Raw genomic sequence first — 25,739 nt, 5'->3', positions numbered from 1 at the left:
GAACATACTCGCAAATACGTTCGAACATACTCGTAAATACGTTCCAACATACTCGGAAATACGTTCGAACATACTCGCAAATACGTTCGAACATACTCGTAAATACGTTCGAACATACTCGCAAATACGTTCCAACATACTCGCAAAAATGTTCGACCGTACTTGTAGGCTACATGCTACAAAGTTAGCATACCTTCCCATAATGCCACGGGGTATTATACATATGGGGTAACTCGTATCTCAAGGCACCACTGTATTTACATAATCTTAACTCTACATATTTTAATGTACAAAGCAAATATTTTCAAGTAAAATGTAATCCTAAAAGACTTCCGCAAAGGGACCGATATGTTTGCTTATATTACAGTATGATACAAAATGTAAAACTTTAGAAAATGTACATTCAACCAACCCAAAAAAAAAAGAAGTCCATTGCATAAGTTAATTGGAAAGCAGATGTTCAAAAAGGCGCCTTATTTAAAGTTGGCGTAGTCTGAGAAGATGTCGACAAAATCCTGCACCACTCGGTAGCAGAAGTCGTACTGCTCCTGGAAAACAAAACCGCAAATAAAAAATAAACACCGCGTTGAGACGCGACGTGTTAACATGCGCGGCGCAAACGGCGCGAGCAGGATTTGTTGTTTTTGTGTCTCATTTGCAAACATTACCACGGTCTGCACCATATGCGGCCGCTGCATGCGTAAACTCTTGACGGTCTGGAAGACGTCCAGCAGGCCTTCTGCCTTCACGCGTTCCAGAATGTTGCTGAGGGCGATGAAGGTCCCCGTCCGACCCGCGCCGGCACTGAAAGATCAAGGCGGGAAACCGTGTCACACTTGTGTCATGCAATCAATATCGCCGCACGGCGCCTTTGAGACTTTCTCATTTCACCTCACAAGTTGAAATTATCAACTGAACTTAATTGCATTAAGTAGGTGTTAGAAATGCATATTGGTCAAAGTCTCCTAATAATAATAATAATAATGATAAATTAACTGTAAGCAGATGTAAGTGCATCATAGTCCAGTGGTTCCCAACCTTTTTTTTTTTTTGGGACCAGATCCACAGGACATTAATATTCAGTCATGGAATCAAATAAAAAAAGATTAAATATTAAGGGTGTAACAAAACAATAATTTTAATGGAAAAATCGGGGTTTTCATTTAAAAGATGTGAGTGCATCAGTATATGAATGAATGAAATCGGTCTCAAAATAGCTTGAACCCATTAATAAAAAAAAAAAAAAAAAAAAGCGATCAAAAAGTTGGTATGAATTGGTTTGATGTTGCTGATCATTTGTTGTTTCTTGAAATTTAAATAATGTGAATCGGTTGGGCTTTGGACAGATTTGACATATTGTTACCAAGGTTATTAAAGCTACAAGTAACTACAAAAAAAAAAAAAAAAAAAACGAGAAACAATGAGGGTTCCACAGAGGAACACAGGTAATAATCCAAAAAAACACACACTTCTCAGACTGGCTTATATAGACAGCGAATCAATCTGATTGGCTGTGGCTAGACATGTGGGTAACAGGACTGCCATGGTATTATCTGATTGGCTGTTGACCAGATAAATAGATTAAAGTTTCTTGACATCACATCGCGTCTTACTAGTTGAAACTAGATGCTGGTTACATCCGTTCAAAACAGACACTTGACCTCACGGTCATGACCCAAACATAACCCTTACATGACCCTAGTCATGGCAGTAAGCATGACCCTTGCATGACAGTAAGCATGACCCTGGCATGACCCTAGTCATGACAGTAAACATAACCCTTGCATGACCCTAGTCATGAAATTACGCATGACCCTTGCATGACCCTAGTCATGACAGTAAGCATGACCCTTGCATGACAGTAAGCATGACCCTTGCATGACCCTAGTCATGACAGTAAACATAACCCTTGCATGACCCTAGTCATGACCACTGTAGTTTATTCCACAATATTTTGCGATTCTTTTTTTTTCTTGCACTCAACAAACACACCATTTTAAAAATATAAACTAATACGAAAACTACTGAAAACTAAACAAAAATGAAGCATCAACAACCTAACAAATCTGCTCTAAAATCTATTAACCAAATTTAAATAAAAGAAAAAAAATCACTCTCTTCGAACCAAATCCCATTGTTCTACTTACTGGACCGAACCATCCTTGAATAGCATTACACCCCATGTATGGAGATACGTATCGAATTGTCTTTTATTGGCGAGATGCACATGCCTGTTAAATGTATAAGTCATCGTTCCGCTGAATGATGTTGTTGTAATTAGTGTTTCTCTTCAACGAGCAGGTTCCATTGGGGTAATCTTTTTTGTTTTTTTCCTTTTTTTTTTTCTTCCTTTGAGAAAACTCCAAAGGCTTGTCTTTTAATGCCGGATGCTTGGGTTTCAAGTGCCAAGGCAGTTTTGATGACTTCATTGGCTCATTTGCGAGCCAGTCGCCGCATACCACGCAGAGCGGTTCGATGCATAGAGGACTGTCGATATTGAATTAAAAACTCCTTTCTTTTTCTTGGAAGGTGTCCACTCTTCTTCTGTCTCATTTTTTTGGCCCGTTCTCCTTTTTGAAGAAGCTGTCCAAACATGGTTGTTTTTTTTGTTTTTTTTAACTCATTTTTGGAAGCTTCTGGGCTTACTTTCCCCCCTGAGATACGTGTTTTGACAGAAACATAGGTGGATGCAACTGATCTTCAAGATAAAACTTTTTTTTCCAGACTTTCAGGGTCAGTAAAACCTTGCAGCATCTTCTCAGACGATGAAAAGAGGAGTAGACAATCTCTTTATTGAGGGAATGAGTGGTTACTGTCAGAAAATATTCTGGTGCCGCAAAATAACTCAACACACAAACACAATTTTCTCTCCTCAGTGTCATGTGACCAGAGTTGTTATAGTTTTGGAATTTGTCATTTTAGTTTTATTTATTTATTTATTTATTTTTTTATTTTTTTATTTAGTTTTTTATTTAGTTTTAATTAGTTTTTAGGATGGTTCTGTTTTTAGTAGTTTTTATTTTTATTTAAATGCTTAGTTTTAGTTATAGTTAGTTTCAGTATTTTTATTTTTATTTTTAAAAGTTGTGCGTAATATTTAAAAAAAAACACCATGAGAGCGACGTCATCTGAAGGTGCTTTTCTATTGGCGGCTGCTCGATGACGTCACTTCTGTGTGACACTTTTCAAACGTCAAAATAAAAAATAATAATAATAATAAAAAATACTTTATTCGTTATTCCGGTTAATATGAAAATACATCTAGTTAAAATCACATTTAAGATCATCCCACAAGGCTCATGCATTAAATGAATTAATTAGTTTTGTAAACATAAAATGTAGTTTCAGTTAGTTTTCGTTTTTTAAAAAGCATTTTCGTTTGTATTTTATTTCGTTAATGATTTTTTTTTAAATTTTAGTTTTTTTCATTAATTTTAGATAACAAAAATAACCTTGCACGTGACTTGTAATGTTACAAGGTCTAAGGTGCGAATAGGGAACAGATGTGCTAAATTTGGTATTATCACTCTGACATGCTCTTATACTGGTCACTGGAAGTTAAAAATAGAAAATTGTTGCTCTATATAAAAATAGCCATGGCTAAAAGTCGCTGTATCTTTTTGCACCATTTTCCTGTATCACTGTGAAGGTCCATTTTAAACACCCACTTAGGTGACCAAATATGGCGTCTTATCCCTGAGCATGTATGCTTTTCATCCATTTGAATGCATCGTTCGGCGAGAGAAAAGGTGACCTCTGCCTGGGCTAATGGTGCTAATAATCCCCCCCCTCCACCCTGCACTTAAGGAGAGGCTAATCCGAACGCTAACACTAATCAGCGTGGAAGCTGAGTGTTTGACTGAGACGATGTTTACTCGTGATGGCGGGACGGCGAGGGAGCGCGCGCCGGAGTGATGTGCAATTTGGACGAGTGCGGCGAGACGCCGGGGGATCGCCGAGGGTTAGCCCCGCTCCCGGGAGGCGGGTGGAACGGCTTTAAAAAGCCCCTCTTAGACAAGCGGTGATGAAGGCAAAGAGCGGAGTGATGACACCATTTCCTGTCGTTAGCTCATCTTATCAGATTAATCATAGTGGGGAGTCAGAGGATATTTCACTTTGAGAGGTTTTAATTGACTGCGAATGGGTGGATTGGATCGATCCCACCGGGCCGTCGCCGCTTTAGAATCACTTCACCTGAAGCTAGGTTCTGATCAAAGCATCCACTGAGAAGTCTTTATAAAGGATCACATAAGTGGTTTAGGCATAAGAACAGCGGCTCCACTGAGGCAACACGGCGACTTTCTTGTAACAGACGTTCTCCAAAGGAAAAAAAAAAAAAAAATGGATCGTTTAGAAGGAAAACGCCTTCCAATATCAGCCATCCACAACTCAAGTCAAAATGTTTCCGGGCAGTCTTGACCTCACCTGCAGTGCACCACGATGGGACGGTTCCCGGACTGCTGCTGCTGCCTCTGCACCGAGCCGATGATGTCGATCATCCCTCGGCCCTCCGCCGGTATGCCGATCTCAGGCCATCCGTGGAAGTGGAAATGACGGACGTGTTGAGACTGGTTCTCCTGGCGGTGCGCGGACGAGATATTATTTCACAATTCAACAGTGAAAAAGGAAGCTACATTACACTTGCATGCAAAACACCTTTCGATAATCGTATTCTTTATATATAATAAAAATGCTATTTATTCTGGTGCACTCTTGCCCTCTTGTGGGCAGTTTACAGGTAGACATACGGATATATATGGAGACAGATGACATGTCACAGCTCCTCAGAAGTAATATTAGTGGTTCTTCGCAGGGGATAAAGAATTTGACAGTGAGCATGGTTATATTAAATTGTCTGTCTACACAGTGTTTAAATATCCGTTACATAAAAAAAGGGTTACAAAACCAATTCATTGATACTAATGGTGAGCCATTGCTTATGTACTGCAGTTTACCATTATGTGTTAGCATTAGCATTATTATGCTAAGTCCCACCATATTGGACAAAATTTAAATGCAGTAACATAGCGGACCTAAGCAGAGGTTTTAATTCTCAAAAATATATTTCTTATTGTAAGTCACAGTAACATTAGGCACAGTTTGAACATTAACACTGTACCTAAATATAGAAAAACAAAAATGATTGCATTAAAATACATTTCACATAAATGTTAATGTAACTAAATATTTTAAAATTAAATTCAAATGGATGATACTGTACTTAGAAGTTACAAATTACTATAGTAGTTGCTCGGAATAGATTTAGAAAATGACAAATGGCAAAAAACAACAACATTTTTTTGATAATCATTTCAACTTTTACTGAAAATGTATTTTTCTTAACATGTAATTGTTAACCCAAGAATAAAACTTGAGCCTGTGAACTGTAAGTCAAACGTCGCAACTACAAATACAAGGTGCTCCCGTATTGACACAAACAGTAGTTGAAAACTGTCAAATGTGCAAATGCAGACTTAAAAAACAAAAAAACACCAGATGTTCCATTACGATATTTTCTGAGTTATTATTAACTCAACAAAATGTTTGCTCCTGTGTTTGTGCAACGTACTGTTCTGCAGGTGAGCACCAAGTCCTTGAGAGTGAAGGTTTCGCCCTGTGAGTCTCCACTCAGCTCCACCGTGTACTCTCCAAATGTCACACTGCCCTCTGATGGCCAATACTGGAAACACTTTTCCTGTTGGGAAAGGTTTGACATGTACTTTGCCACATGAGAGGACGGGGAGGGGAAAAAGAAAGAAAAAAAAGCACAAAATGCAGGGAAACGTGTTGCAATAAGCTAGTAGAAAGCATGCGGCGTGCTGCACCTGCTCCCTCTCCTTTAGTTCAGTGAGCATAACGATCGAGTGGCACCTCCACTCCCACACCATCCTCCAGAAGTCCTCCGCCGTGTGAGACAGGGGGGCCTGGGTTGCGATGAAATAGTCCTTCTGCCTGTAGCCCTGGAGGGCACAGCGCAACACTCGGGGAATGATGTTTTGCATCGTTTCAGAAGCAGCCGATGAGCTTTATATTTATACTTCTATGGGAAAATCTATAGAGGAGGTCGCGGCGGCGGCTTACGTCAATAAAGGAGGCATTGATGTAGTCGGTGAACTCCTGCCCTCGTTTCACTGAAAGTATGACTCGGTTGAAATCATCTGTGCCAGGGAAAAAAAAGACAAAAAAGAAAGGAGAACTTTTTCGAGCCAATAAAAGTAGGAAGAAGAGGAAAAAGTGTCACTTGGGTCCAAAACAGTAAGAGAACTCTGAGATCTATTTTATAGATAATACAGAGCAGAGATTCAATGAAAATTCAAGTGCTTTCTCTATTTGTGAATCCAGTTCTAGGTAGCGCATTTGGCTGGGTTAGGCTATTTTTTTAATTAGCCTAAACATAGGAAGCAATGAATTCTGCCTGGCAACAAGTGACGACATTCATCTGTTTTCCATTGGGGTGAACTGCGGCCTATCCCACTGACTTTGGGCGAGAGGTGTCGTACATCACGGGCCTCCAATTTAACATGCAAATTCCATTTAGGGGGTCCAGACCTGAGATTCAAACTCTCAACAGTGAGCCAGACATGCTAACCACTTGTCCACCGTGTTGCCTTTATGTTCTGAAATGAATCATTCAAATATTTTTTAATGTGTGATTTATAATCTCTGAAAGACAAACTAAAGGAGTGTTGTAGTTATTCTGGTAATTGCACTTGATGCTTAATTCAAATGTGATATACGATTACTACATAACTAGCCGCACGTCCGTTTTATGTCATCGATACAGATGTCACCCCTCACTTTGATGCGACTCGGATGCGATGTATAATGGAACTGCGGAGGTGGGGGAGGAATCAAAGTATTCCTTACACGGGATGATCTGAAGTACGCGGTTCTTCTTCATGTTGGCTGGGAGGTTCCCCGTCCGCATGTTCTCCTTCATTATGCGCACGTTGGTCAGCTTCTGATGGGGAGGAGGGCGAAAAAGGCGGGCAGATTGATGAGATGCAAAAAGACGTCACAGTAAAAAAAATTAAAAAGTTAAAGTATGGCGAACCAAGCAATTATAGGACATATTTCTTGCATTCATTTATAAGTTTATTCATTCATCATAATAAAGCTAAGTAAGTATTTTTTACACTCAGTGCCACTTGGAAAAAATATTCACATACATTATTATAAACATTAAAATAAATTACTATAGCATGCCTAGATGTTGATTAAAAACAATCCTCAAATGTAGCCTATATTTAATATTAATATTAATATTAATATAAGTAATGATTCAATTAAAATGCATTGCACATGAAAGTCAAATAATAATTGTATCTAAATAAATGCTTAAAAACAAAACATGCTTAGGATATTAAATGAAAATGTTTTGACCTTAAAAGTTGAATACAACTGAACCGCACTTAGGCAGTGATTATTTTGCATACCACTAGAGGGAGCCCATGTACCAGTAGAGCTGCTTCAACTGCACTTTTTGAATTACTGAAATTGTAAATAACCCCCCCCCGAAAAAAAATGTCACATTTGTTGAACGATTAACATTGCATCACCAAAGAGGACACCAATAATCTAGATTTGTGAAATAAAAACAAACAAACAAAAAAAAACATTGCAATTTACCAAATTGTGATCAAGGAGGTTTCAACGCCAGCGTACTTAACGTTTTTATTTCATTTATTTAAAATGGTTTATTATTAAATCTTCTATCACTGAGCACGTTGCCTTTTTTTCCTCATCTTGCTATAAACGATCTGGCCCATCTGTTTATATTAAAAATCAAATGTGGCTCTTCAACTCAAACGTTTGCGCACCCGTGTTATATTAGATGAGTGAAAATAATTAACATCTGTTACCGTCTTTGCTTCGAATGTCTTTGAAAGGGAGATTTTTTTGTTTTTCCTTGTTTTTTTTTACTTGTTCCTACTCCTCTCGAATGAACAAACTTTTATACTTGAACTTTGTCTTTTCTCTGTTATAATTCTCATCTGTTACGTGTTTGTGATTAATAAAGCAGTCTATCAATGTTTAAATACTGTTCATCTTTTTGCATGATCGCTCAGGCGTACCTAATGTTGTGACCCCAGAGTGTATTTGAAAAGTGCTAAAACATTTACTACCTCAAGTAAACAACAGCAACAACAAACTTCTAATCAGTAGAGAGGAGGTGGGGGGGTTAAAAGAGGGAAGCGCTATGAGTAAAACATGAAAACTTGCCACCGAGCTCCCGTTAATTCTGCATGGCAGATGGAGGCACCTTATAAAGCGTTGTTATTAATGCCGCCGCCGCCGCTCAGAGCGCCACCCTGGGCCAGATCTCGGGGAAAAAATACCGCCATGTTGGGACGATTCATTACTGAAATGTCTCTCTCTCTCTCTCTTGGCATACCCGGAACTCCTCCTCCAGGCCCAGTCTGTCGTGGGGGGCCCTGGTGTTGTGAAGCCCGTGCAGATGTCCCTCCAGAGAGCACACGTCCAGCTCCGTGTCTCCGTACAGGTAGTACTCCAACAGGGCCTGGTAGATGAAGGAGTACTGCATCTGTGGAAGGGCGCAAAGGGAGTCAGGACCAAAGATTGAGTTGTTTTTTTTTCTTCTTCCCACCCTTCCTCTTCAAGTATCACTGACAGTTTGTTTCGCTGTCTTTTTTTGTTTTTTTTTTGTTGTTGTTTGTTTTGCCGTGCGCCGCAACAACAATTGTCAGTCGGCGAGGCACAGCGGGTCAGGAGGGGTCAAAGCTTACATCGGTCTGGATGAGTTGACAGCGCTGCTCTCGTATTCTGCTCACAAAGCCGAAGACGTCCACCCGCTGCTCCATGTGCATCATGTCGATCATGCTGTCAATGACAATGAACGTGCCCGTCCTCCCCACGCCCGCGCTACACGCACGCACACGCACACGCACAAGAAGACAACACTTGTCAGAGAACTTGTAAAGACGGGTGGAAGGAACATCACTTCTCACAAAAACAAAAACAACACATGCAATACTGTACAAAAAGGTCTTGGGTCACCAATAGATTTCTTATTGATAGTTTCCACTTCTTCAAACTAGTTTGGCTAAGTAATAATAATAAATTAATAATAAATAATAAATAATGAACAATAATAAATTAATAATAACTTGAATTTATCAGCTCCTTTCAAGACATTTCAAGATTTTTAATCATAATTACTCACTTAATTTCCATATTTAACTTGTGATTAATTGGAAATTAATCGCACATTATATGATAGACTAATTTTATATTAAGTTAAAAAGGTGTGTAAAAAAATGAATAATAGATTTATGTTGAGGTAATCTTCTGCCACTAGATGACATTAGTGACATTTTTTATTTTCATTTTTTTTTTACCCTTTTCAAATTAAGAGCAATTAGTATTTGGAACGTGAAGCAATTTGTTTGTTCATTGTAAATTACAATTACTGTCGTTGTCAGTCCCCACGTATTGTTTTCACGTTATTGCTATATTGTGTTATAGTGACTGCTTTGCACAATTTAGGTAAAATAAAGCATGAATGTCATTACATCAATTGTATTGAAATTGTTAATGTCTTTGGATGGCTTCTTTAAATGCTTTTTAATGCCATTCAAGGCCTTAATTTGACTAAAATCCATTTAATGGCTCGTAATGCTTTTTAATGACCTGCGGAAATCCTGTTTATATATGCAGGTCAATAATATCAACGTCCCCATTTTGCACTCTCTAAATGACGCCCTGTATTATTTTATTACAGTTGAGTGCCAAATACATGACATAAATGCAAGCTACAATTCTAAAAAAAAATGCAGCTTGATTCTCAAATAAAAGAAAAAGTACATACAGTTGAGGATTTACTTGATAATGAATTTTTGTGAGAATTCTGGCACACACAAACGGTCAAAAGTGTGCTCGAAATATTTTCCTACAAGAGTGGAAGTTGTTAAAACTGCCAACAATCTGACAATTTTCTTCCATTTCCTGTAAAAAGTGCAAAAAAACAAACAAACAAACAGATACCCAACTATTTGCGTCCATATAATGTATATATTATTGCATTGGCACACTTGGTGGCAAATGACCGTGTGCATGTATAAAAGCACCCCCCCCCCCCCAAACCCCCACCACCAGCAATAACAGATTTACAAGGGTCATTTCAGCAGATGGGCGAAGGAGCCTCGGGCGTTGAAAAAAACAGTGAGCACCTGTTGCAGCAGGCGACAAGACCAGTCGGACAAAAGGTGCACGTATTCACATACCAGCCAGGAAAAATGTCCGAGTTTTACAGTATAATGAAACAAACTATATGATCCCCATCGGATCGCAATGCTCACTTTTTCTATGTTCTCTTCACCCGAGTTTATAATTGCAACAATCTGCCACTCACTTGCAAAAACAGATGACGCAAGTGGGAGAAAGAAAGAAAGAAAGAAAAAAAAGAAGTCCTAATTGTGTTCTTGTTACCTGCAGTGCACCACAATGGGTCCGGCGTACGACGGGTTGACAGCCTTGACCTTCTTGAGGAATTTCAGCATGCCTATGGGCGAGAACGGCACCCCGAAGTCTGGCCAGCTGGTGAAGTGGAGCTGAGTGACCAGGCACGGGGCCCGGGGTCCATCACTGGCCTGCTGTGAGGAACAGACGTGCGCCGTTAATGCCTGCGCGTGAGTAATGGTCACTGTGAGCACACAAACGCAAGAGCAAGTATGGAGTGCCGTACTTTCCCGAGCGGATATCAACATTTTTCCAACATTTCTGACTGGCGCGTGAGCGTGTCATCTGCTGTTCACAAAGTCAGAGAGGATACGTAAAGTTTACCTGCAGGGTTCTGATATCAAACAGAGGCGAGACAAAAGGTGAACCGGCTCTGCAAAACAAAGCGACTACTGCACGGAAGAAGCAACAACACGCCGCATATTGATTCTCTGAGTACGTTAAACACATTAGTATATTGATATTATTTTTTTAATCTTGCATACAACCTCTTTTAATATCCCATATTGTTTTTCCGCCGCGGTTTTTCCTTATTTATTCTATTTTCTACCCTATTACCGTGTACTAAACTGTTTGAACGCCCCTTCAGGGAGCATTACTTTTTACGTCTTCTCCATGCAGCTTTATTAGTTGCTTAATTTTTAATAAGAGATTGCGATTAAAATGATGTATTTTTAATGTCATCCGATAACTACAGTTGGCTCAAATATTAAACAATTTTACTGTGTGCCTAATTAGAGACAATGCGCGCTTAAAAATATTGCAGGGAAGGCCTGCTGCAGTGTAATTAAATTTTACTGGTGTGCGCTGGAAATCCATACATGGCACATTTTTAATAAACCAACAGTTTTTTTGTTTTTTTTTCCCAAGGCTTTAATGAAAAGAAATGATATGTGGATGTATAGGTTTGACTTACATACTGAACGCAGAATTTGCGAACGGTGTAGTCCACCAGAACGGTGACGTCCTCCATGGCCACCCTGATGTTGCCGTACATCCAGCAGCCTTTTTCCGGCCAATACTGGAAGCATTTGTCCTGAAGACACCGTCATTAAAAAAAATAACGTTTGTAGCGTCGGTTGAAATAATACAACTTTACTGGTGGTCTGAAGTTTTCTTTTTAATTCTCCTTTCCTTTGTCCATGTATAAACCTCTTACACCGTAAGAGCTGAAAATAAAACAAACATGACGCCATCAATTAAACATATTCTCATTTCCTCTATACAGATAAATTTAGGCTAATTAAACTCAAAATGTAAACACAAACATAATTCTACTTAAATATAAGCTTAATTCTTGACCTTGTTGCCACTTTCAACCGGGCTAAGTATCTTTAATGTTGGATTCGTCGTGCGTGAAACTATTTTTACGGCTTCAAACGTCTCGCGCTCTCAATCCACTTCCGTCTCCTACGTCATTCTACCTTACCGCAAACCTTCAAAATAAACTTCCGCCCAAAGAGGAAGTTAGAAAATAAGAGTTCCAACAATGACAAAAAATTTGAAAATAAACTCATTGTCCATTACAACGTTCATTGTATTAATTGCAATAAAAAGAAAGACATTTTTATTTTATATAATGTATAGAAAATAATGAGTTGATATTGCATATACTGAGCAAACACAGAAACAACAATTTTGCCTCAGACTTTCAATTTCACTCAAATATTGTACACCAATCGGTCTGAATTTTGTTAGAGAGCACTTCTCCTTCGCCAAGATAATACATGCATTTTACGATGTGGCTTTTTGAGATGCTGATTGCACATGTGTGCCCACAATATAAGGCCGCTCAAAAATGATGCAGTTGTATTGATATGCCACACCTGTGAGATGGAGTGATTATATCGGCAAAGGAGAAGTGCTCACTAAGACAGATAATATTTGGCAGAACATAGGGATGAACTAATACTCATTTTTTTAAATGTTATTTCGTCTATAATTAATGTGGTAATTTAGCTATTTTTCATGTACAATTAATACCTTTAAAAAGTAAATTTTCTACTTACTGTCGACTTATGATGACATCACCTGTGCTGAGGAAGTAGGTAAGAACCAATCATGGCTCAGTTTGCTGACCAACCCCAGAAAACAGCTGAGCCATGATTGGTCATTACAACTTCCTCAGCACAGGTGATGTCATCATCAGTCGACAGCAAGAGGAAAAAAAATAAAAAAAAGTTTTTAAAAGACATTAATTGTACATGAAAAGTAATTAAGTTAGCAAATTATTTCTGGACAAAATATGAACTTTTCACTGTTTTAACTTTACAACAGTGAGATTTTATTCATTTATTTATTTATTGCAGAGAGTTCATTTTTAACATTACGTTGTAATGTGTTCATGTGGAAAAAAAAAAAAAAAAAGGGGGGGGGGGGGGATGGCATTTTTTTCAGTTTTTAAAAGAGCTAATATCGTCCGATTAATTGCTCGGATCCTATTTTTCTATACCTAGAAATTATATAGACGATTGATGAAAAGCAGGAACAAAAACAAAAGTGTTGCGTTTATATTTTTGTTCAGTGTAACCGGGGAATCGAAGGCGCTTGACTTTGCGCGTCCCTGTCAGTCAATACGATGTGCACAAGCCGAGCTCCAACTCATTAACGAGCCTTTCAGACTAATTATCATGAAGCCTCCCGGGGTCTTATCAACAATTATTGCATCATTGATCCCCGACGCTTCTCCTCCTTCTTCTGCTGTATCAAAACCTGCCGCTGAGCTCCCCATTGATCAGCCCTTTGAGGCTCAGCTCATGCAAAAAGTCATCTGCTGGGTGACAATGTGATTAGATTGTCATCTGAGAGACGGGGGGGTCAAATAAATTACAAGTTGCTGACTTTGGGGTCATAGAAACAAGACATGGTAACGCTTTTGTGGGGTGTAGCTATAGACGGTAGATTAGTGATTCTGAAGTAGTACAACTTGTATTTCACTCTTTTTTTTTAAGAATTGTGATCAATTTTATTTAGGTATGTTTTTTTTACATACATGCATACACAAGTTAATTTGTTTGTTCAAACTGTGCGCAACAAACCTCTTTCCTTTCTTTCAAATTGGTCAGCATCACTATAGTTGCTGTCTTCTGCTCCCAAATCATTCGCCAGAAGTCAGCCACCGTCTCCAACTTTGGACCTGAAACATACAAAATATATTTTTTTAAAAATCAATTAAATATAAATAAATGCAAAATGTACAAGTGGCGTAGAAAACGTAGGGTACATTGCCCAAAAATGACCTTGGCTGCCATCAGTGAAATCAGTCATAATCAATAGAGTTGTTGATGTAGCATGACCACTAGAGGGTGACATTGATTACTGTACAGTATATACCAACCAATGCAAATGTTTAGGGTTTACTTGGTGGGTTTACATTGGTTCTTGCTAATTCAATGCAAAATACTGGGAAAAATTGTGCAACAGAGCTGCAGTACTGTACACAAGCAAGCCGTCAAGCTGTCAAATTTAAGACATAACAGTTAGTATAGTAGCTTTTTACATTTGGGTAGGGGTACAGAATATAGAACATAATACAAATTTACTGTCTATTGTTACAGAAACGATGAATACACAGTTTTTTTTTTTTTATAACTATTGCTCCCTTTGATGATGCATTAACGGTTGAGCAAATATTTCCTCAAAAGTTCTAATTCATAGGTATAACGATTCCACCCAATGTCAGCAATAGTCCTCATAAGTACCAAACACTACAGAAAATAATTGTGATCGATTGTGACGTCATAATAGACCGATCAATCAATGACATCATTGATTGGATCTGCAAAACGAGACTTTATAGCAAAAATGATCTCGTTCGTTCAAGGGATGTTCAGTGTTGCCATCATTAGTAAAACAAGCTTTTTTATTTTATACAGTTGGATTTGTTTTTTTAAATCAATATTTTTATTTATTTATTTTTTTCCCTCTGGTTAACCCACATGAAACTTTTTTTTTTTTTTTTTTTTTTTAAATTAGGGTTTTAACTGTTATTTTTTTCCCCAATGGATTTTATTGGTGTCAATTATACGCACATTTTTGCTATTATTTACTGCCATGGATAGTCCCATGACAGTAAATATTTTTTTTTAATAAATTGGTCCATCTTCTGATTGGATCAGTATTTTTTATTTATTTTTTTTACACTCACTGATTTGCTCCAAATTCCTGATTGTAAAGCCTAATACAAGTTACGTTCATTTACCTTGAGCAGCAATGAATTTCTTCTTTTGCTTGAACCCCTGCGCAAAAGAGCATCCTATTAATGGGCATCATACTTGCAGCCATTTTCAAGCTATCGGGCAATAATGACTCACATCTATGTAAGACGCGTTGATGTAGTCTGAACACGCATGAGCGATGTGACTGCTCAAAACCACTCTTGAATGGTCGTCTGCAAGCGAGGAAGCGAAAGAGCAGGAAATAAATCACATTCAATAAATAAAGTCAGTCTTGTCTTCAAGTTTTTTTTAACTCACATGGTAAAATGTTGGGGTATCTGTTTTTGTCTCTGTTGTGCTCCTTACTGGCCTCCTCAAAGGACCCGTGATGGTAGTAACACGGCAGCGACTAGAACGAGAAAACCTCATGAGAGCCCCCAAAAATTACAGGACAACGCTGACACTCGTAACTTTTTTTTTTAGTGCTATTTTTTGGTGCTTGGTACAACAACAGACGAGCGAACAACAAAAAAAAAGGTTAGCGGGTTAGCGTCCGCTGCGTTTTGGCCGATCAACCCACGTTGAACTCCTCCCGGAAGAGCTTGCCGTCGTCGGCCGAGCGCACTCGGTACTCTTCCTCCAGCTCGTCCAGCGGGATGGGGAAGTACTTCTTGGAGGGCGAGGGCGATCTGGGGAGGAGGACCACTCTTTGCTCTCCTGTGTTTAAAAAACAAAACAAACAAGGAATATATGGCGGTCAGGAGGCTAACGACTCCCAGTAGGCGCCATTACGAGACGGCGTTGCACCTGCAACAACAAGCCCGGGCGGCCATTAAGATTTCCCACTTCTGCCGATTCATGACAGAAATGATTTCTCCGACTCGTAAACAGAGCGCCGCCTCGGACCGCCTCGACTCAAAATGCGGCCTTTCCGTTTATTTATATATATATATATATATATCCCCCCCCCCCCCCCCCCCACACTTAAAATGAAAGTTTACGTGCTGGGAAAGCTAAGAGGACTCCACAAACTTCCCAGTTAGCTCAGACTACACACGGGGAATTGTTCCAACGCCGTAAAGAATGTAAATGAATGAATCAAATATCGATATAAAAAAAAAAAAAAGACAAATAAATAAAGCAACTAAGTGTTACATTTTCATGTGGTGGTGACTTTGAGTATACCTTGTTCCTCCAGGAAGCCATTTGGAAGCTTTTTATCCACAGAGGTAACCAGAGCTTTCCTGTGGTTTTTGAACCTTCAAAAGAAAAAAAAAATAAAGTAAATAAAAGTTAAAAATGTGTTAACACTAGGGGTGTTGAAAAAAATCGATTCGGCAATATATCGCGATACAACATCACACAATTCTCGAATCGATTCAATAGGCGGCCGAATCGATTTTTAAACTTCCATTTTTAATGGAAAATTATTCAACAAAATGTCTTACTTCAGGTTAGGGTTCACACCTTAAGCATAGAAGATGTTATTTTAATAGAACATTAAGCCTTAATATTTTATTTCAATGCTGTTGAACATGAAACAGATTACAACCTGTATAAGACTGAAGTTTCAGATAAATAAATAATACATTTTCATACAAATCTTAGACTGTACAAGTTTACTGATTAGTATTTTCTAAATTTGAATTTAAAAAAATCGCAACAATCGACTTATAAATTCGTATCGGGATTAATCGGTATCGAATCGAATTGTGACCTGTGAATCGTGATACGAATCGAATCGTCAGATGCTAGGCAATTCACACCCCTAATTAACACCCTGAGAGAGACAATTGTTCCTTTTCATGATGCCAGCAAAAAAACGACAATTATTTTAGAAAGTTGATTGATATATAAGTATATGTAAAAAAAAAAAAAAAAATCAATCATCCATTATAAAAAGACATAACTCCAAACAGAGATTTCCTAAGGGAAAACATACTGTAAATTGAGGCTCATTGCTCTCACCTGAGGCAGTAAATGGTCAGCAGGACGACAAAGATGAGCACAAGGGACAAGATCAACGTGGAGGGCAGCACATGAGCACCCTGCTGGGTGGGGTTCCCTGGACACAGGACACAAAACGGATGGAGGTTCTTTCTGAAATAAATAAAGCAATTAATATTCAATCTTTACCTGCCGTTTGGTTGTCATGAGATGAAATGTTCACGGCTGCAGAGACGCCGATCAGAAACAACACCATCGTCTCTGTGGGAAGAATCAAGAGGGAGGCCAAATTAACAGGCGCTGCAATTCCACACTACGTCCACCTGAGGGCGTTGAATCTACATGCAATGGATGTGAAAGCCACTGACTGTGCTAAATAAATCCATCCAATATCTCTCGACTAGGGCTGCTCGATTATGGAAAAAATAATAATCATGATTATTTTTGGCAACAATTAAAATCATGATTATTCAATCGACTATTTATTTTTTGGTACAAAACAAGAAAATGTTTAAGCATTTAAAAATATCAAGACCAATTTAAAAAAACACACACTATAATTATGTAAGTTCCTTTTGGAACAAACATAATTTATAGTAATATATATTTATTTATTTATTTGTGTTGTCAAAAACTTTAAGTGCACTGTGCAGTAGGGTGATCATTTATTTATTTATTTTTGGTACAAAACAAGAAAATGGTTACACATTAAAAATATTAAAACCAATTAAAAAATAAATATAAACACTATAATTATGTACGTTCCCTTTGGACCAAACAGAATTTATAATAATATATATTTATTTATTTATTTATTTATTTATTTATGCTGGCAAAACTTGGGAGTTGGAGTGCAGCATCTTACGATCATTTATTTTTATTTGGCACAAAACAAAAAATTCTTTAAAACGCAAAAAACAAATAAAGAAAATATTAAGACAAATAAAATTATTTGAAACACTAATTATGAAGTTCCTTTTGGATGAGACAAAATTTATTTAATTAGGTATTTTAAAATGTAAAAAAGGTGCACATGTATAAATTTAAACAACTCAAAAATTAGTGTGATTTTTTTTTACGATTATGCTGATTTTGTAATTGTGTAGTAATTGAGATTTTAATTGGATTTCGATACTCTTGACCTCATTAGAGCTGACACACCAGTGGACAATTTAGAGGCTTGGTTGCCAGCCAATCACATTTCTCTACCCAGGCAAAAATGTGTTTGTTGTTGTCAAGCATGCATGCACAACATGTGTTCAATTCCTTATTAAGAATAGAGATATGACTTGAGGACAGCAGAGGAGTGTTAAAAGCCACATATGCAGAGTATCTAGGTTATAATCTTGACCAGATGGTGTTTTCCTCTCACGGGCTGAGTCCTATTTTTTCCTCCCTCCTTTCCCCGCCACTTCCCTGACATCACTTGTTCATGAGCCCCATTCTCACTTGTCCTTTTTTTTCGTCTTCGATGCCGGGAGCTGTTCGTGCCGCTTTATTTATTTGCGGCTTTCTTAAAAGGGCAACCGACACGCCGAGAGCCTCGACAATGACACGAGAATTGAATCGGTCCTGACACTTTTGCGTCTTATTATCGCCAACATGTCGACACTTCATATTGCCATTTATCTGTCTTTTTTTTTTCCCCCCTTTCTGACTCCAACTGAGTGGAGCTGCAGAATAAATTGGGCCCCAATCTACCTAAATGGCTTTGAAGCAACATCCCGGCTTCCTAATGCATCCTCAGTTAGAAGAGCCCCTTCTTGTTATCCGGGGGATGAAATCACTCATTGTGCCAATTTACTTCTTCTGGGTCATCCAGGGGCCTAATTTGTGATGTTTGAGAGAGAAGCCTGAGGGGCTTGCAGGAAAGTCAGACGCATGTCAAAGTGTTTTTGGACGACAAACGAGGACAGAGCGGGGGCGCCGGAGTTCCAGTGTGAGGGGGGCACTGATGCAGAGAAGAGCGCAGGCTGACACGCATTGTGTTGGCAGAAAGAGCCGCAAGAACAGCCGGGCTCGCGGTGGATAGGAAAAGTCTACACACCCCTGTTGAAATGCCATGTTTTTGTGATGCCAACATAAATGATTGCAAAGCTTTTTCCACCATTAACTCATTCACTGCCATTGACGGATATACACGTCAATGGGAACGGAATTGACTTAACTCATTCACTGCCATTGACGGATATACACATCAATGGCAGTGGATGAGTTAATGTGACATGTAACCCGCATAACTCACTCAAGTGAGATAATGTGCCGTGCACAGCTTTTCAACTCTTAAGTTATTATATATTTGCTAAAATGTTTCACACTCATATGAACTTTAACTTAACCACCCATGTCTTCAGATGAACTGTACCAGACAGCGTGGCTGTGTTTAAAATGAGTCACACCGTCTGGGGCAGAGGCGAAAACGAGATGGATAATCACATGCTCACATCCAAGCCGACGGGTATGTTAATCTAAGAAATTGCGCTTTCCCCACCCCTTAGTAGCGCGACGCCATTTTTTGTAACAATCCCAAATAAAAAGAGAGGAAGCAAGAGAATTGTCAGAGCATCTTTGCAAGCTTGTAACTGACAACTCTGCTCTCCTCGCCGCGAGTAAAAATGAATAAGTCTTGTCTTCTCACCCTTTGTGTTGCCATTCTTATATTTTTTGGTGTGTAAACCTAACGAGAAGAAATTCATCAGCTCTTTTGGACCCTTAAAATGTCTGAGAACTGCCTCAGTCTCGCTCTGCGGGAGCCGTGCAGCATTACGTTGCCTCAAAATTGGAAGTCTGGTTGTTGTTTTTAAGCACATTAAGTAAAAATAGATGAGAATCATATAAATAAGCCTGTTATGTTAAAAATTGATAACTTGTAATGCTTCAGTGCACCAAGAACTTTTCTTTTTATTTATTGCATCACTTATTGCTCTTGGAAGTTTTGGAAATAGAGTTTTGGAAAGCTGATGCAACCACAGTTGTTTGCGTTTCGCTTTTTTTGTCCGGTCGGGGGCGTCGACGTGAGCGCAGACTTTGATGTGGACGGCTGGCGGCGGCGGTGCATCCTTCCTTCCTTTTTAATCATAGACAGCGGATTAATTTTTTTTGGGATCTTATTAAAATTAGCGATTGATCTCAAGCAAGATTGATTTCCTGTGAGGATTCTGCCTTCATTATTGGTACTGTCTTACACATTACAAGGAACATTTATATATTTTTGTTTGAGCACATTTTTTTTTTTACACAATATATGTCCAAGCTGTTCCGCCTATAAAACACTAAAAAAAAAAAAAAAAAAAAAAAAAAGTCTCCTAGTTATGAGTCATTATACCAACAAAATGATCTTGTAGCTCTTATTTCATAGCTCCAATTATTACATATTGTTGCTTTAAACTGGAAAAAAAAAAAAAAGTCTCATTGGGCTTGCCATCAGTGAGAACTAATGCAATTACTTCCAGCTCCGGTACCAGCTCGGCATGAAAGGACTCCTGCGAATTAAATTAGAGGGAAAGCATCCCATCCGTGCATGATGCAACGCTAACAATGAACGCGCGGCAAGCTGCTACCGAGCTCCGGGCTAATTCTTCCCGCGCCGCTCAAGACACGCAGATGAGCTCTCGACATTCAGGTCAAAAACACATCCTGAGATGAGCTTCTTTAATCCGTTCGAAAGGCGAGAGGTTTTTTTTTTCTTTTTTTTTTTCTTTTTTTTTCTTCTTTTTTTTAAAAAACTTGTACACACACACAAACGCTCAGAACAGAAGCCCAAAGCTCATTATTTGGGCAAATCATTTAAGTGCAGATTTTCTGTATATCTTTATGCAAAAACCAGTGCGAAGAGTCTTAATATTTAAAATAAAGCATGATGAAATTGACTCCATGCTGACCTCTGGACCTCATTTAAACAGCTCTTATAAATAATGGAGACTATAAGGAGGGATTGAAAAAAAAAACCAACATAATGATGTCATTTACACATAAGACACATGCTGATACGAGCCGATCGTTATTCTAATGTATGCGGCGGAATTTAAATATCATGAATAAAGTTAAATATTGATTTAAATCAATGTCAGGGAACTTTAATCATGCTTAAAATTTGCATGAGAGGTGTTGTTTGTCATCAATGCTGTCCTGCGATAAGAATGTTGAACTTTAAGCATCTTGTGGATCATTACAACATGGAAAAATTCTTTTTTATTTTATTTATTTTTTTAATAGACATTCACTGCCTCGATGTAAATTAGGTTCCTCATCTGAGAATGCAAAATAGTGTTTATATAATCTGTATTTTGCACACCCTAATTCATCCTGCTATTCTATTACTGGCTCATGTTATATTGCAATTTATGTTGATTCTGGTAATCTACTTGAATTTTTTTCTTTTTTTTTTTTTCCCCCTCCAATGAAAGCTGCCTACTCAAGTAATACGATGTTTACACCTTCAGCAGAGGCGCCGCGAAGAAAAACTGCTGGAATAGTTCACACATTCGCTCTTCAAAATGTGCAAATTAGAAACAAGGAAAAAAAAAACAGCGTGCCAGAATTTTGACGCCGCAAATGCGTTGCTTCATTGAAAGGTTAACCGAAATAAATCCCTGCGCAAATCCTGATTACCGCGGCTAAAAAGGTGCAATGAGCCTGTAAGCTTTTATGGACTACTTAGGGAGGAAGTACTTGAGGTGGAAATGGCGTCTATAATCACACCTGCAGCCAGATAGCGCGACGCCCCTTCTTGACTTGTGAATAACGCAAGCTGGATACAATGTTGTGCCCTTTCATTAAGAAGCCGTTAGGCGCATATTAAACGAGCAATAAAACAATTCACGGCGAGGTCGTAATCAGCAGACATTGCAAACATTTTAATTCCGATACGAGAGCGTGATGGAGGCGGACTTTCGTTAATGACATTTACACTCATCACGAGGAGAGCTAATAAGATTCAGTAGGACTTTTTAACCAATTAATTTAACAATATGTTTATTAGTGTGGTTATGCAGAAGTACAATGCATCAAACAGGGTTGTTTGTAAGAATTTGCTCCTCGTGGCAAGCTAAATAATGGATGGATTACATTTGCGAATATGGGCCAATTACTGTACATGCAAATGAGGTGGAAGTGAAGTTAGTTTTTTTGCGTTTCCTGTATTGTAGGGGAGACTCGGGCCAGTTGTAAGTTGTCACTAGAGATGTAACGATATCCAAACATCACGATATGATATTATTACGATATGAAGGTCATGATACGATAATTATCACGATATTGGGGGGGGGTTGGCGATATTTAAAAAAAGATCACAATATTGTAAAAAAAAGAAAAAAAAAGAGCTCATACTAAAAAAGCACAATATAAATGCATGCAAGCAATGCATATAAACCACCTCCAATCTCAAATAACAATATTGAGGCGCTTCACAAGCTAATTAGGTTCCCCTTCATCTGACAATTAGCATACATTTTAAACTAGTGCTGTCAAACGATTACAATTTTTCATCTGATTAATCACACTTTTTAACTCATTCACTGCCAATGACGACTATAGACGTCAAAAATCCAAGCAAACAGCCAGTGCAAATTTTGACAAGAAATTTGAATTTAGTTTTAGTTATACATTGTTTTCATTCAGAGTTATTAATCCCAATTGTTATTAATAACAACAATGACAACAATTTCATTACTAAGTGCTACCATCGTGCATAGTGATTGGTCTTGGTCTTACTGAGACCACAAACTGGGTCTCGACCTCCAGAAGTCAATTTAGTCGACTAAAATTGCTCTTTATTTTTTTCGACTAAAGTTGGATTAAAACTCAAATACAATCAGGTGACTAAGTTATGACTAAGGCTTTAATTATATTTAGCCAGAAGACTATAACTAAAACTAAATTGAAATTTCTTTTTTTTTAATTAAAATTTTTATTTAATTGTATTTAATTTTATTTTTGACGTCTATAGTCGTCATTGGCAGTGAATGAGTTAATTTTGATTCATCACAATTAATCAGCTAAATGACTTATATAAAATACAAAATACCGTAATATTTTGATATGAACGCATTTTATTATCTGAATGTCATTTGCTAACATTGATTAAATGCATGTACGCAATTGCATGCATGCGTGTATTAAAAAAAAAAAAAAGCCCTACGCTCAAATCTTTCCAAGTCAAACGCGCCTTTTGTGAGGAATCTCAGAATTCAATTAGAGTCAAGTAGCAGCAACACATCGTGCACCGATCAATATCGCCTCACAAACGAGTGGCTGCCTCTTCATACAGAGATTCTTCTCGTTTCCAAGGCGAGAGAGAGAACAAAGATGTGTTGTTTTGTTATTGTTGGTGTTTTTTTTTTTTTTTTTTTTTTTTAAACACACACAGACGAAGATGGAGCTGGTGCACAAACATGTCAGTGAAGTGTGGCAGCAGGGGGGGATGTGGGGCGATCAATGTCTTGATTGTCGGTTCACACGTACAAGTGCTTATATGGAAGACATCCTTGGATGAAAGAAAAAAAAAAAGGAAAATTGAAGAAAACCTAACAGCTGAGAAGCTTCACCACAAGAAAATAAACTTCACTCGACGTGACGCGTCACTACAAGTAATCCTGTGATGGCCTTTCTGCTGTTATTCAAATATTTCTATATACTTACATGTCCAAAAATTAAAAACTGGCGCAGTCTGGTATCAGTGGAGCCGTCCGTCCATGGCAGCAAAGCGATCAAACTTCTCCCAAAGCTTATTGTTTGTTTGTTTGTTTTTTTTCTCCCGATTTCCAACAGAGCTCACATCCTTTCAGAGGTGTCGCTTGTGGTTGCAGAGGAAAGAGACGGTCCCGGTATTCAAATGGGTCAGAACTGGAGACTGGGATGGAGGCGCATGGGTTCACTGGAACCTGGCAAATAAAACAAATAGTCAAGTTAAGTCAAGATAATCAAAACAAAATGGCCAAACGCAATCAATTTCTAGTACCTAGCAATAGCATTTACCGTATTTTCAGGACGATAAGGCGCACCTAAAAGCCTTCAATTTTTTCAAAAGCTAACCATGCGCCTTATATATGGATCAATATTGAGCCGCAACAGGTCTCGCTGTCAAGACGCTATCGGTGACCCTGCATGCGCAGAAGATCCCGCCATCTTGGATCGCTAGCTAATACGAATACTTTACCTCAGAGAAAATAATAAAACAGCTGTTTATTCATTTTGGGAGTGAATGGAGTTGTCAGAAAGCTGGTTTGTAATCTATTAATCAAGTTTGACTGACCTATCTGACTGTTTTGTTGACATTCCCTTTAGCGCAGCACCATCTATTGGATGCATAACGTAACCGCAGCTTCTACTGTAGCACCTTATATATGGAAAAAGTTTTAAAATATGTCATTCATTGAAGGTGCGCCTTATAGTGCGGAAAATGCGGTAATCACACATAGCTAATGGACGGCAAGGAGCCATATTTGGTAACTCAAAATGGATGCCACACACCTTCGTAGCACCATGTGATTTCTTTCAGCCAATCAGTGAAGCAAAGCTACGAAAACAGTTGGAAAATGTCAAATTGGAGTCAATAAATAAAGTATATTATCACATTTTAATGTCATTTTGTGCGCTTACAATTTTCACTTTCCACGTAAGAGTGCTCATAAAGGCTTATTAGGTGCGCACAAAAGTGAAACGAAAATGAAATAAATAAATCATCCAAACTAATACAATTCAATGTGTGAGGTTCTAAATAAAAACGAAAGATTCGGCTTGACAAAGTATTTTATGACTTTGCTTGAGTGTGAGAAAGTAGCCACACAAGCACACTAAGACGTTTTTGTTCACGTTGTGTTCCATAAATTTGGGAACAGGTAATAGAAGGTGCGGGTCCAATCATTTTCCCTAACCACCCCTAGAGGAAAAGGCTCATTCGTGTTTTTTACAGAGTGAACAGGAAGTTGCCATAAAAAATTTGGTGGAAGGCTCCTTTAAAAGCGCATTTGTGTGAGCTGCAGCTGCCATACATTATACAACATGCATTATACATACAGGACTCGTACGTGACTCATGAGGGTCGGAGCACAATCATGTTCCGGCCGCAAAGCAAACGTTGAACTTTGCCCTAGCCCGCAAATACAAATCCTTTTAGTGAATCCGTCAATCAGGGGGTGACATTAATGTTGATCTTTGACAAAATATGAAGAGGAAAGTCTCAAAGCTGTGAATCATGAACTAAGCGGCTAATCTGACCGTATAATAGAATTTGAAGGCTCGTGCTAAGGTAACCGGCAACGGAGATGTGCAATGTGTGTATTATCATTTACGAGCAAACGCCTGAGCTGAATGATAATGGCGATAAAAAATGCATAAGCTCTAAGTTATTCATATTTCACCCCCCCCCAAAAAAAAAAGTCCTGTGGGAGGATTGCAAGAAGCCATCTTTATATCTGGTTCTCCTTCCTCGCTCGCATTAACGGGGCGGCGCGTGCGCTTCCTTCCCGGTTCGGCTCGGCCCGCTGAACTATTCGAGGCCAAACATGCAGCTCGTTAAAGTTTGATGGCGTCGCACTCGCCGATTCAATCATTAATTCATGGCCAAAACAGGCGGCGGGGACGGCCGAGGGCCCGGCGTCGCGATGGATGGAGTAACCATTTGTTTCCTGTTAAGTGGTTCAGTAACACTTCAATAAATAAATAAATAAATGAATAAATAGTTGCAATTTTAGTTTGTGATACATCCACCATATAATAAAACCATAAGATGACAAATGTCTTATAGCCGCCAGCAGTGACAAAACAAATACAGTGACTCTCTGTGCAGTCAAGGAATAAAATTATGACTTTGTCGCCATCTTCTGGTCATCTCCTGTTGCCTGCTGGAACTATGTTGACTTGAGTTTGGGAGGTTTTTTTTTAGACAAAAGTAGTCTCAATCTTTTGTAATGTTGATGCAAAGGAATTAAAGTATTTTGATGCGCAGGCCAATATCAGAATTGTCATGTTTTGGTTCGGTGGGGTTGGGTCCTGTCCTGCCCTGTCCTGTCCTGTCCTGTGCTGTGAGAGGGTGAGGATTGTCCTGTCTTGTCTTGTGAGAGGGTGAGGCTTGTCCTGTCTTGTGAGGGGGTTGAGGAGGGGTTGAGGATTGTCCTGTCTTGTCTTGTGAGACCGTGAGGATTGTCCTGTCTTTTC

At 38.6% G+C, this 25,739-nt stretch overlaps 1 protein-coding gene across 1 annotated transcript in view; it reads right to left on the bottom strand.

Moving 5' to 3' along the window:
• Positions 1–3: 3 nt before the first annotated feature.
• Positions 4–25,739, bottom strand: part of LOC144001408 (receptor-type tyrosine-protein phosphatase epsilon-like) — a 28,444-nt gene continuing 2,708 nt past the window's right edge. The window contains exons 2-21 of the mRNA XM_077495685.1: positions 23,223–23,464; positions 16,773–16,844; positions 16,605–16,701; positions 15,822–15,895; positions 15,217–15,353; positions 14,955–15,045; positions 14,793–14,869; positions 14,681–14,717; positions 13,518–13,615; positions 11,396–11,515; positions 10,450–10,613; positions 8,748–8,883; positions 8,396–8,545; positions 6,868–6,961; positions 6,082–6,158; positions 5,826–5,960; positions 5,570–5,695; positions 4,426–4,577; positions 669–804; positions 4–548 (exon numbers count right to left, since the gene is read on the bottom strand). Of these exons, the coding sequence (XP_077351811.1) occupies positions 474–548; positions 669–804; positions 4,426–4,577; positions 5,570–5,695; positions 5,826–5,960; positions 6,082–6,158; positions 6,868–6,961; positions 8,396–8,545; positions 8,748–8,883; positions 10,450–10,613; positions 11,396–11,515; positions 13,518–13,615; positions 14,681–14,717; positions 14,793–14,869; positions 14,955–15,045; positions 15,217–15,353; positions 15,822–15,895; positions 16,605–16,701; positions 16,773–16,839 (2,043 nt within the window). The 5' untranslated portion in view covers positions 16,840–16,844; positions 23,223–23,464 and the 3' untranslated portion in view covers positions 4–473. The remainder of the gene's footprint in view (positions 549–668; positions 805–4,425; positions 4,578–5,569; positions 5,696–5,825; positions 5,961–6,081; positions 6,159–6,867; positions 6,962–8,395; positions 8,546–8,747; positions 8,884–10,449; positions 10,614–11,395; positions 11,516–13,517; positions 13,616–14,680; positions 14,718–14,792; positions 14,870–14,954; positions 15,046–15,216; positions 15,354–15,821; positions 15,896–16,604; positions 16,702–16,772; positions 16,845–23,222; positions 23,465–25,739) is intronic.

This window comes from Festucalex cinctus, chromosome 14 (assembly GCF_051991245.1).
Source record: "Festucalex cinctus isolate MCC-2025b chromosome 14, RoL_Fcin_1.0, whole genome shotgun sequence".
Taxonomy (NCBI): domain Eukaryota; kingdom Metazoa; phylum Chordata; class Actinopteri; order Syngnathiformes; family Syngnathidae; genus Festucalex; species Festucalex cinctus.
Note: the sequence above shows the minus strand (reverse complement) of the source record. Positions and strands in the feature narration are given on the sequence as shown.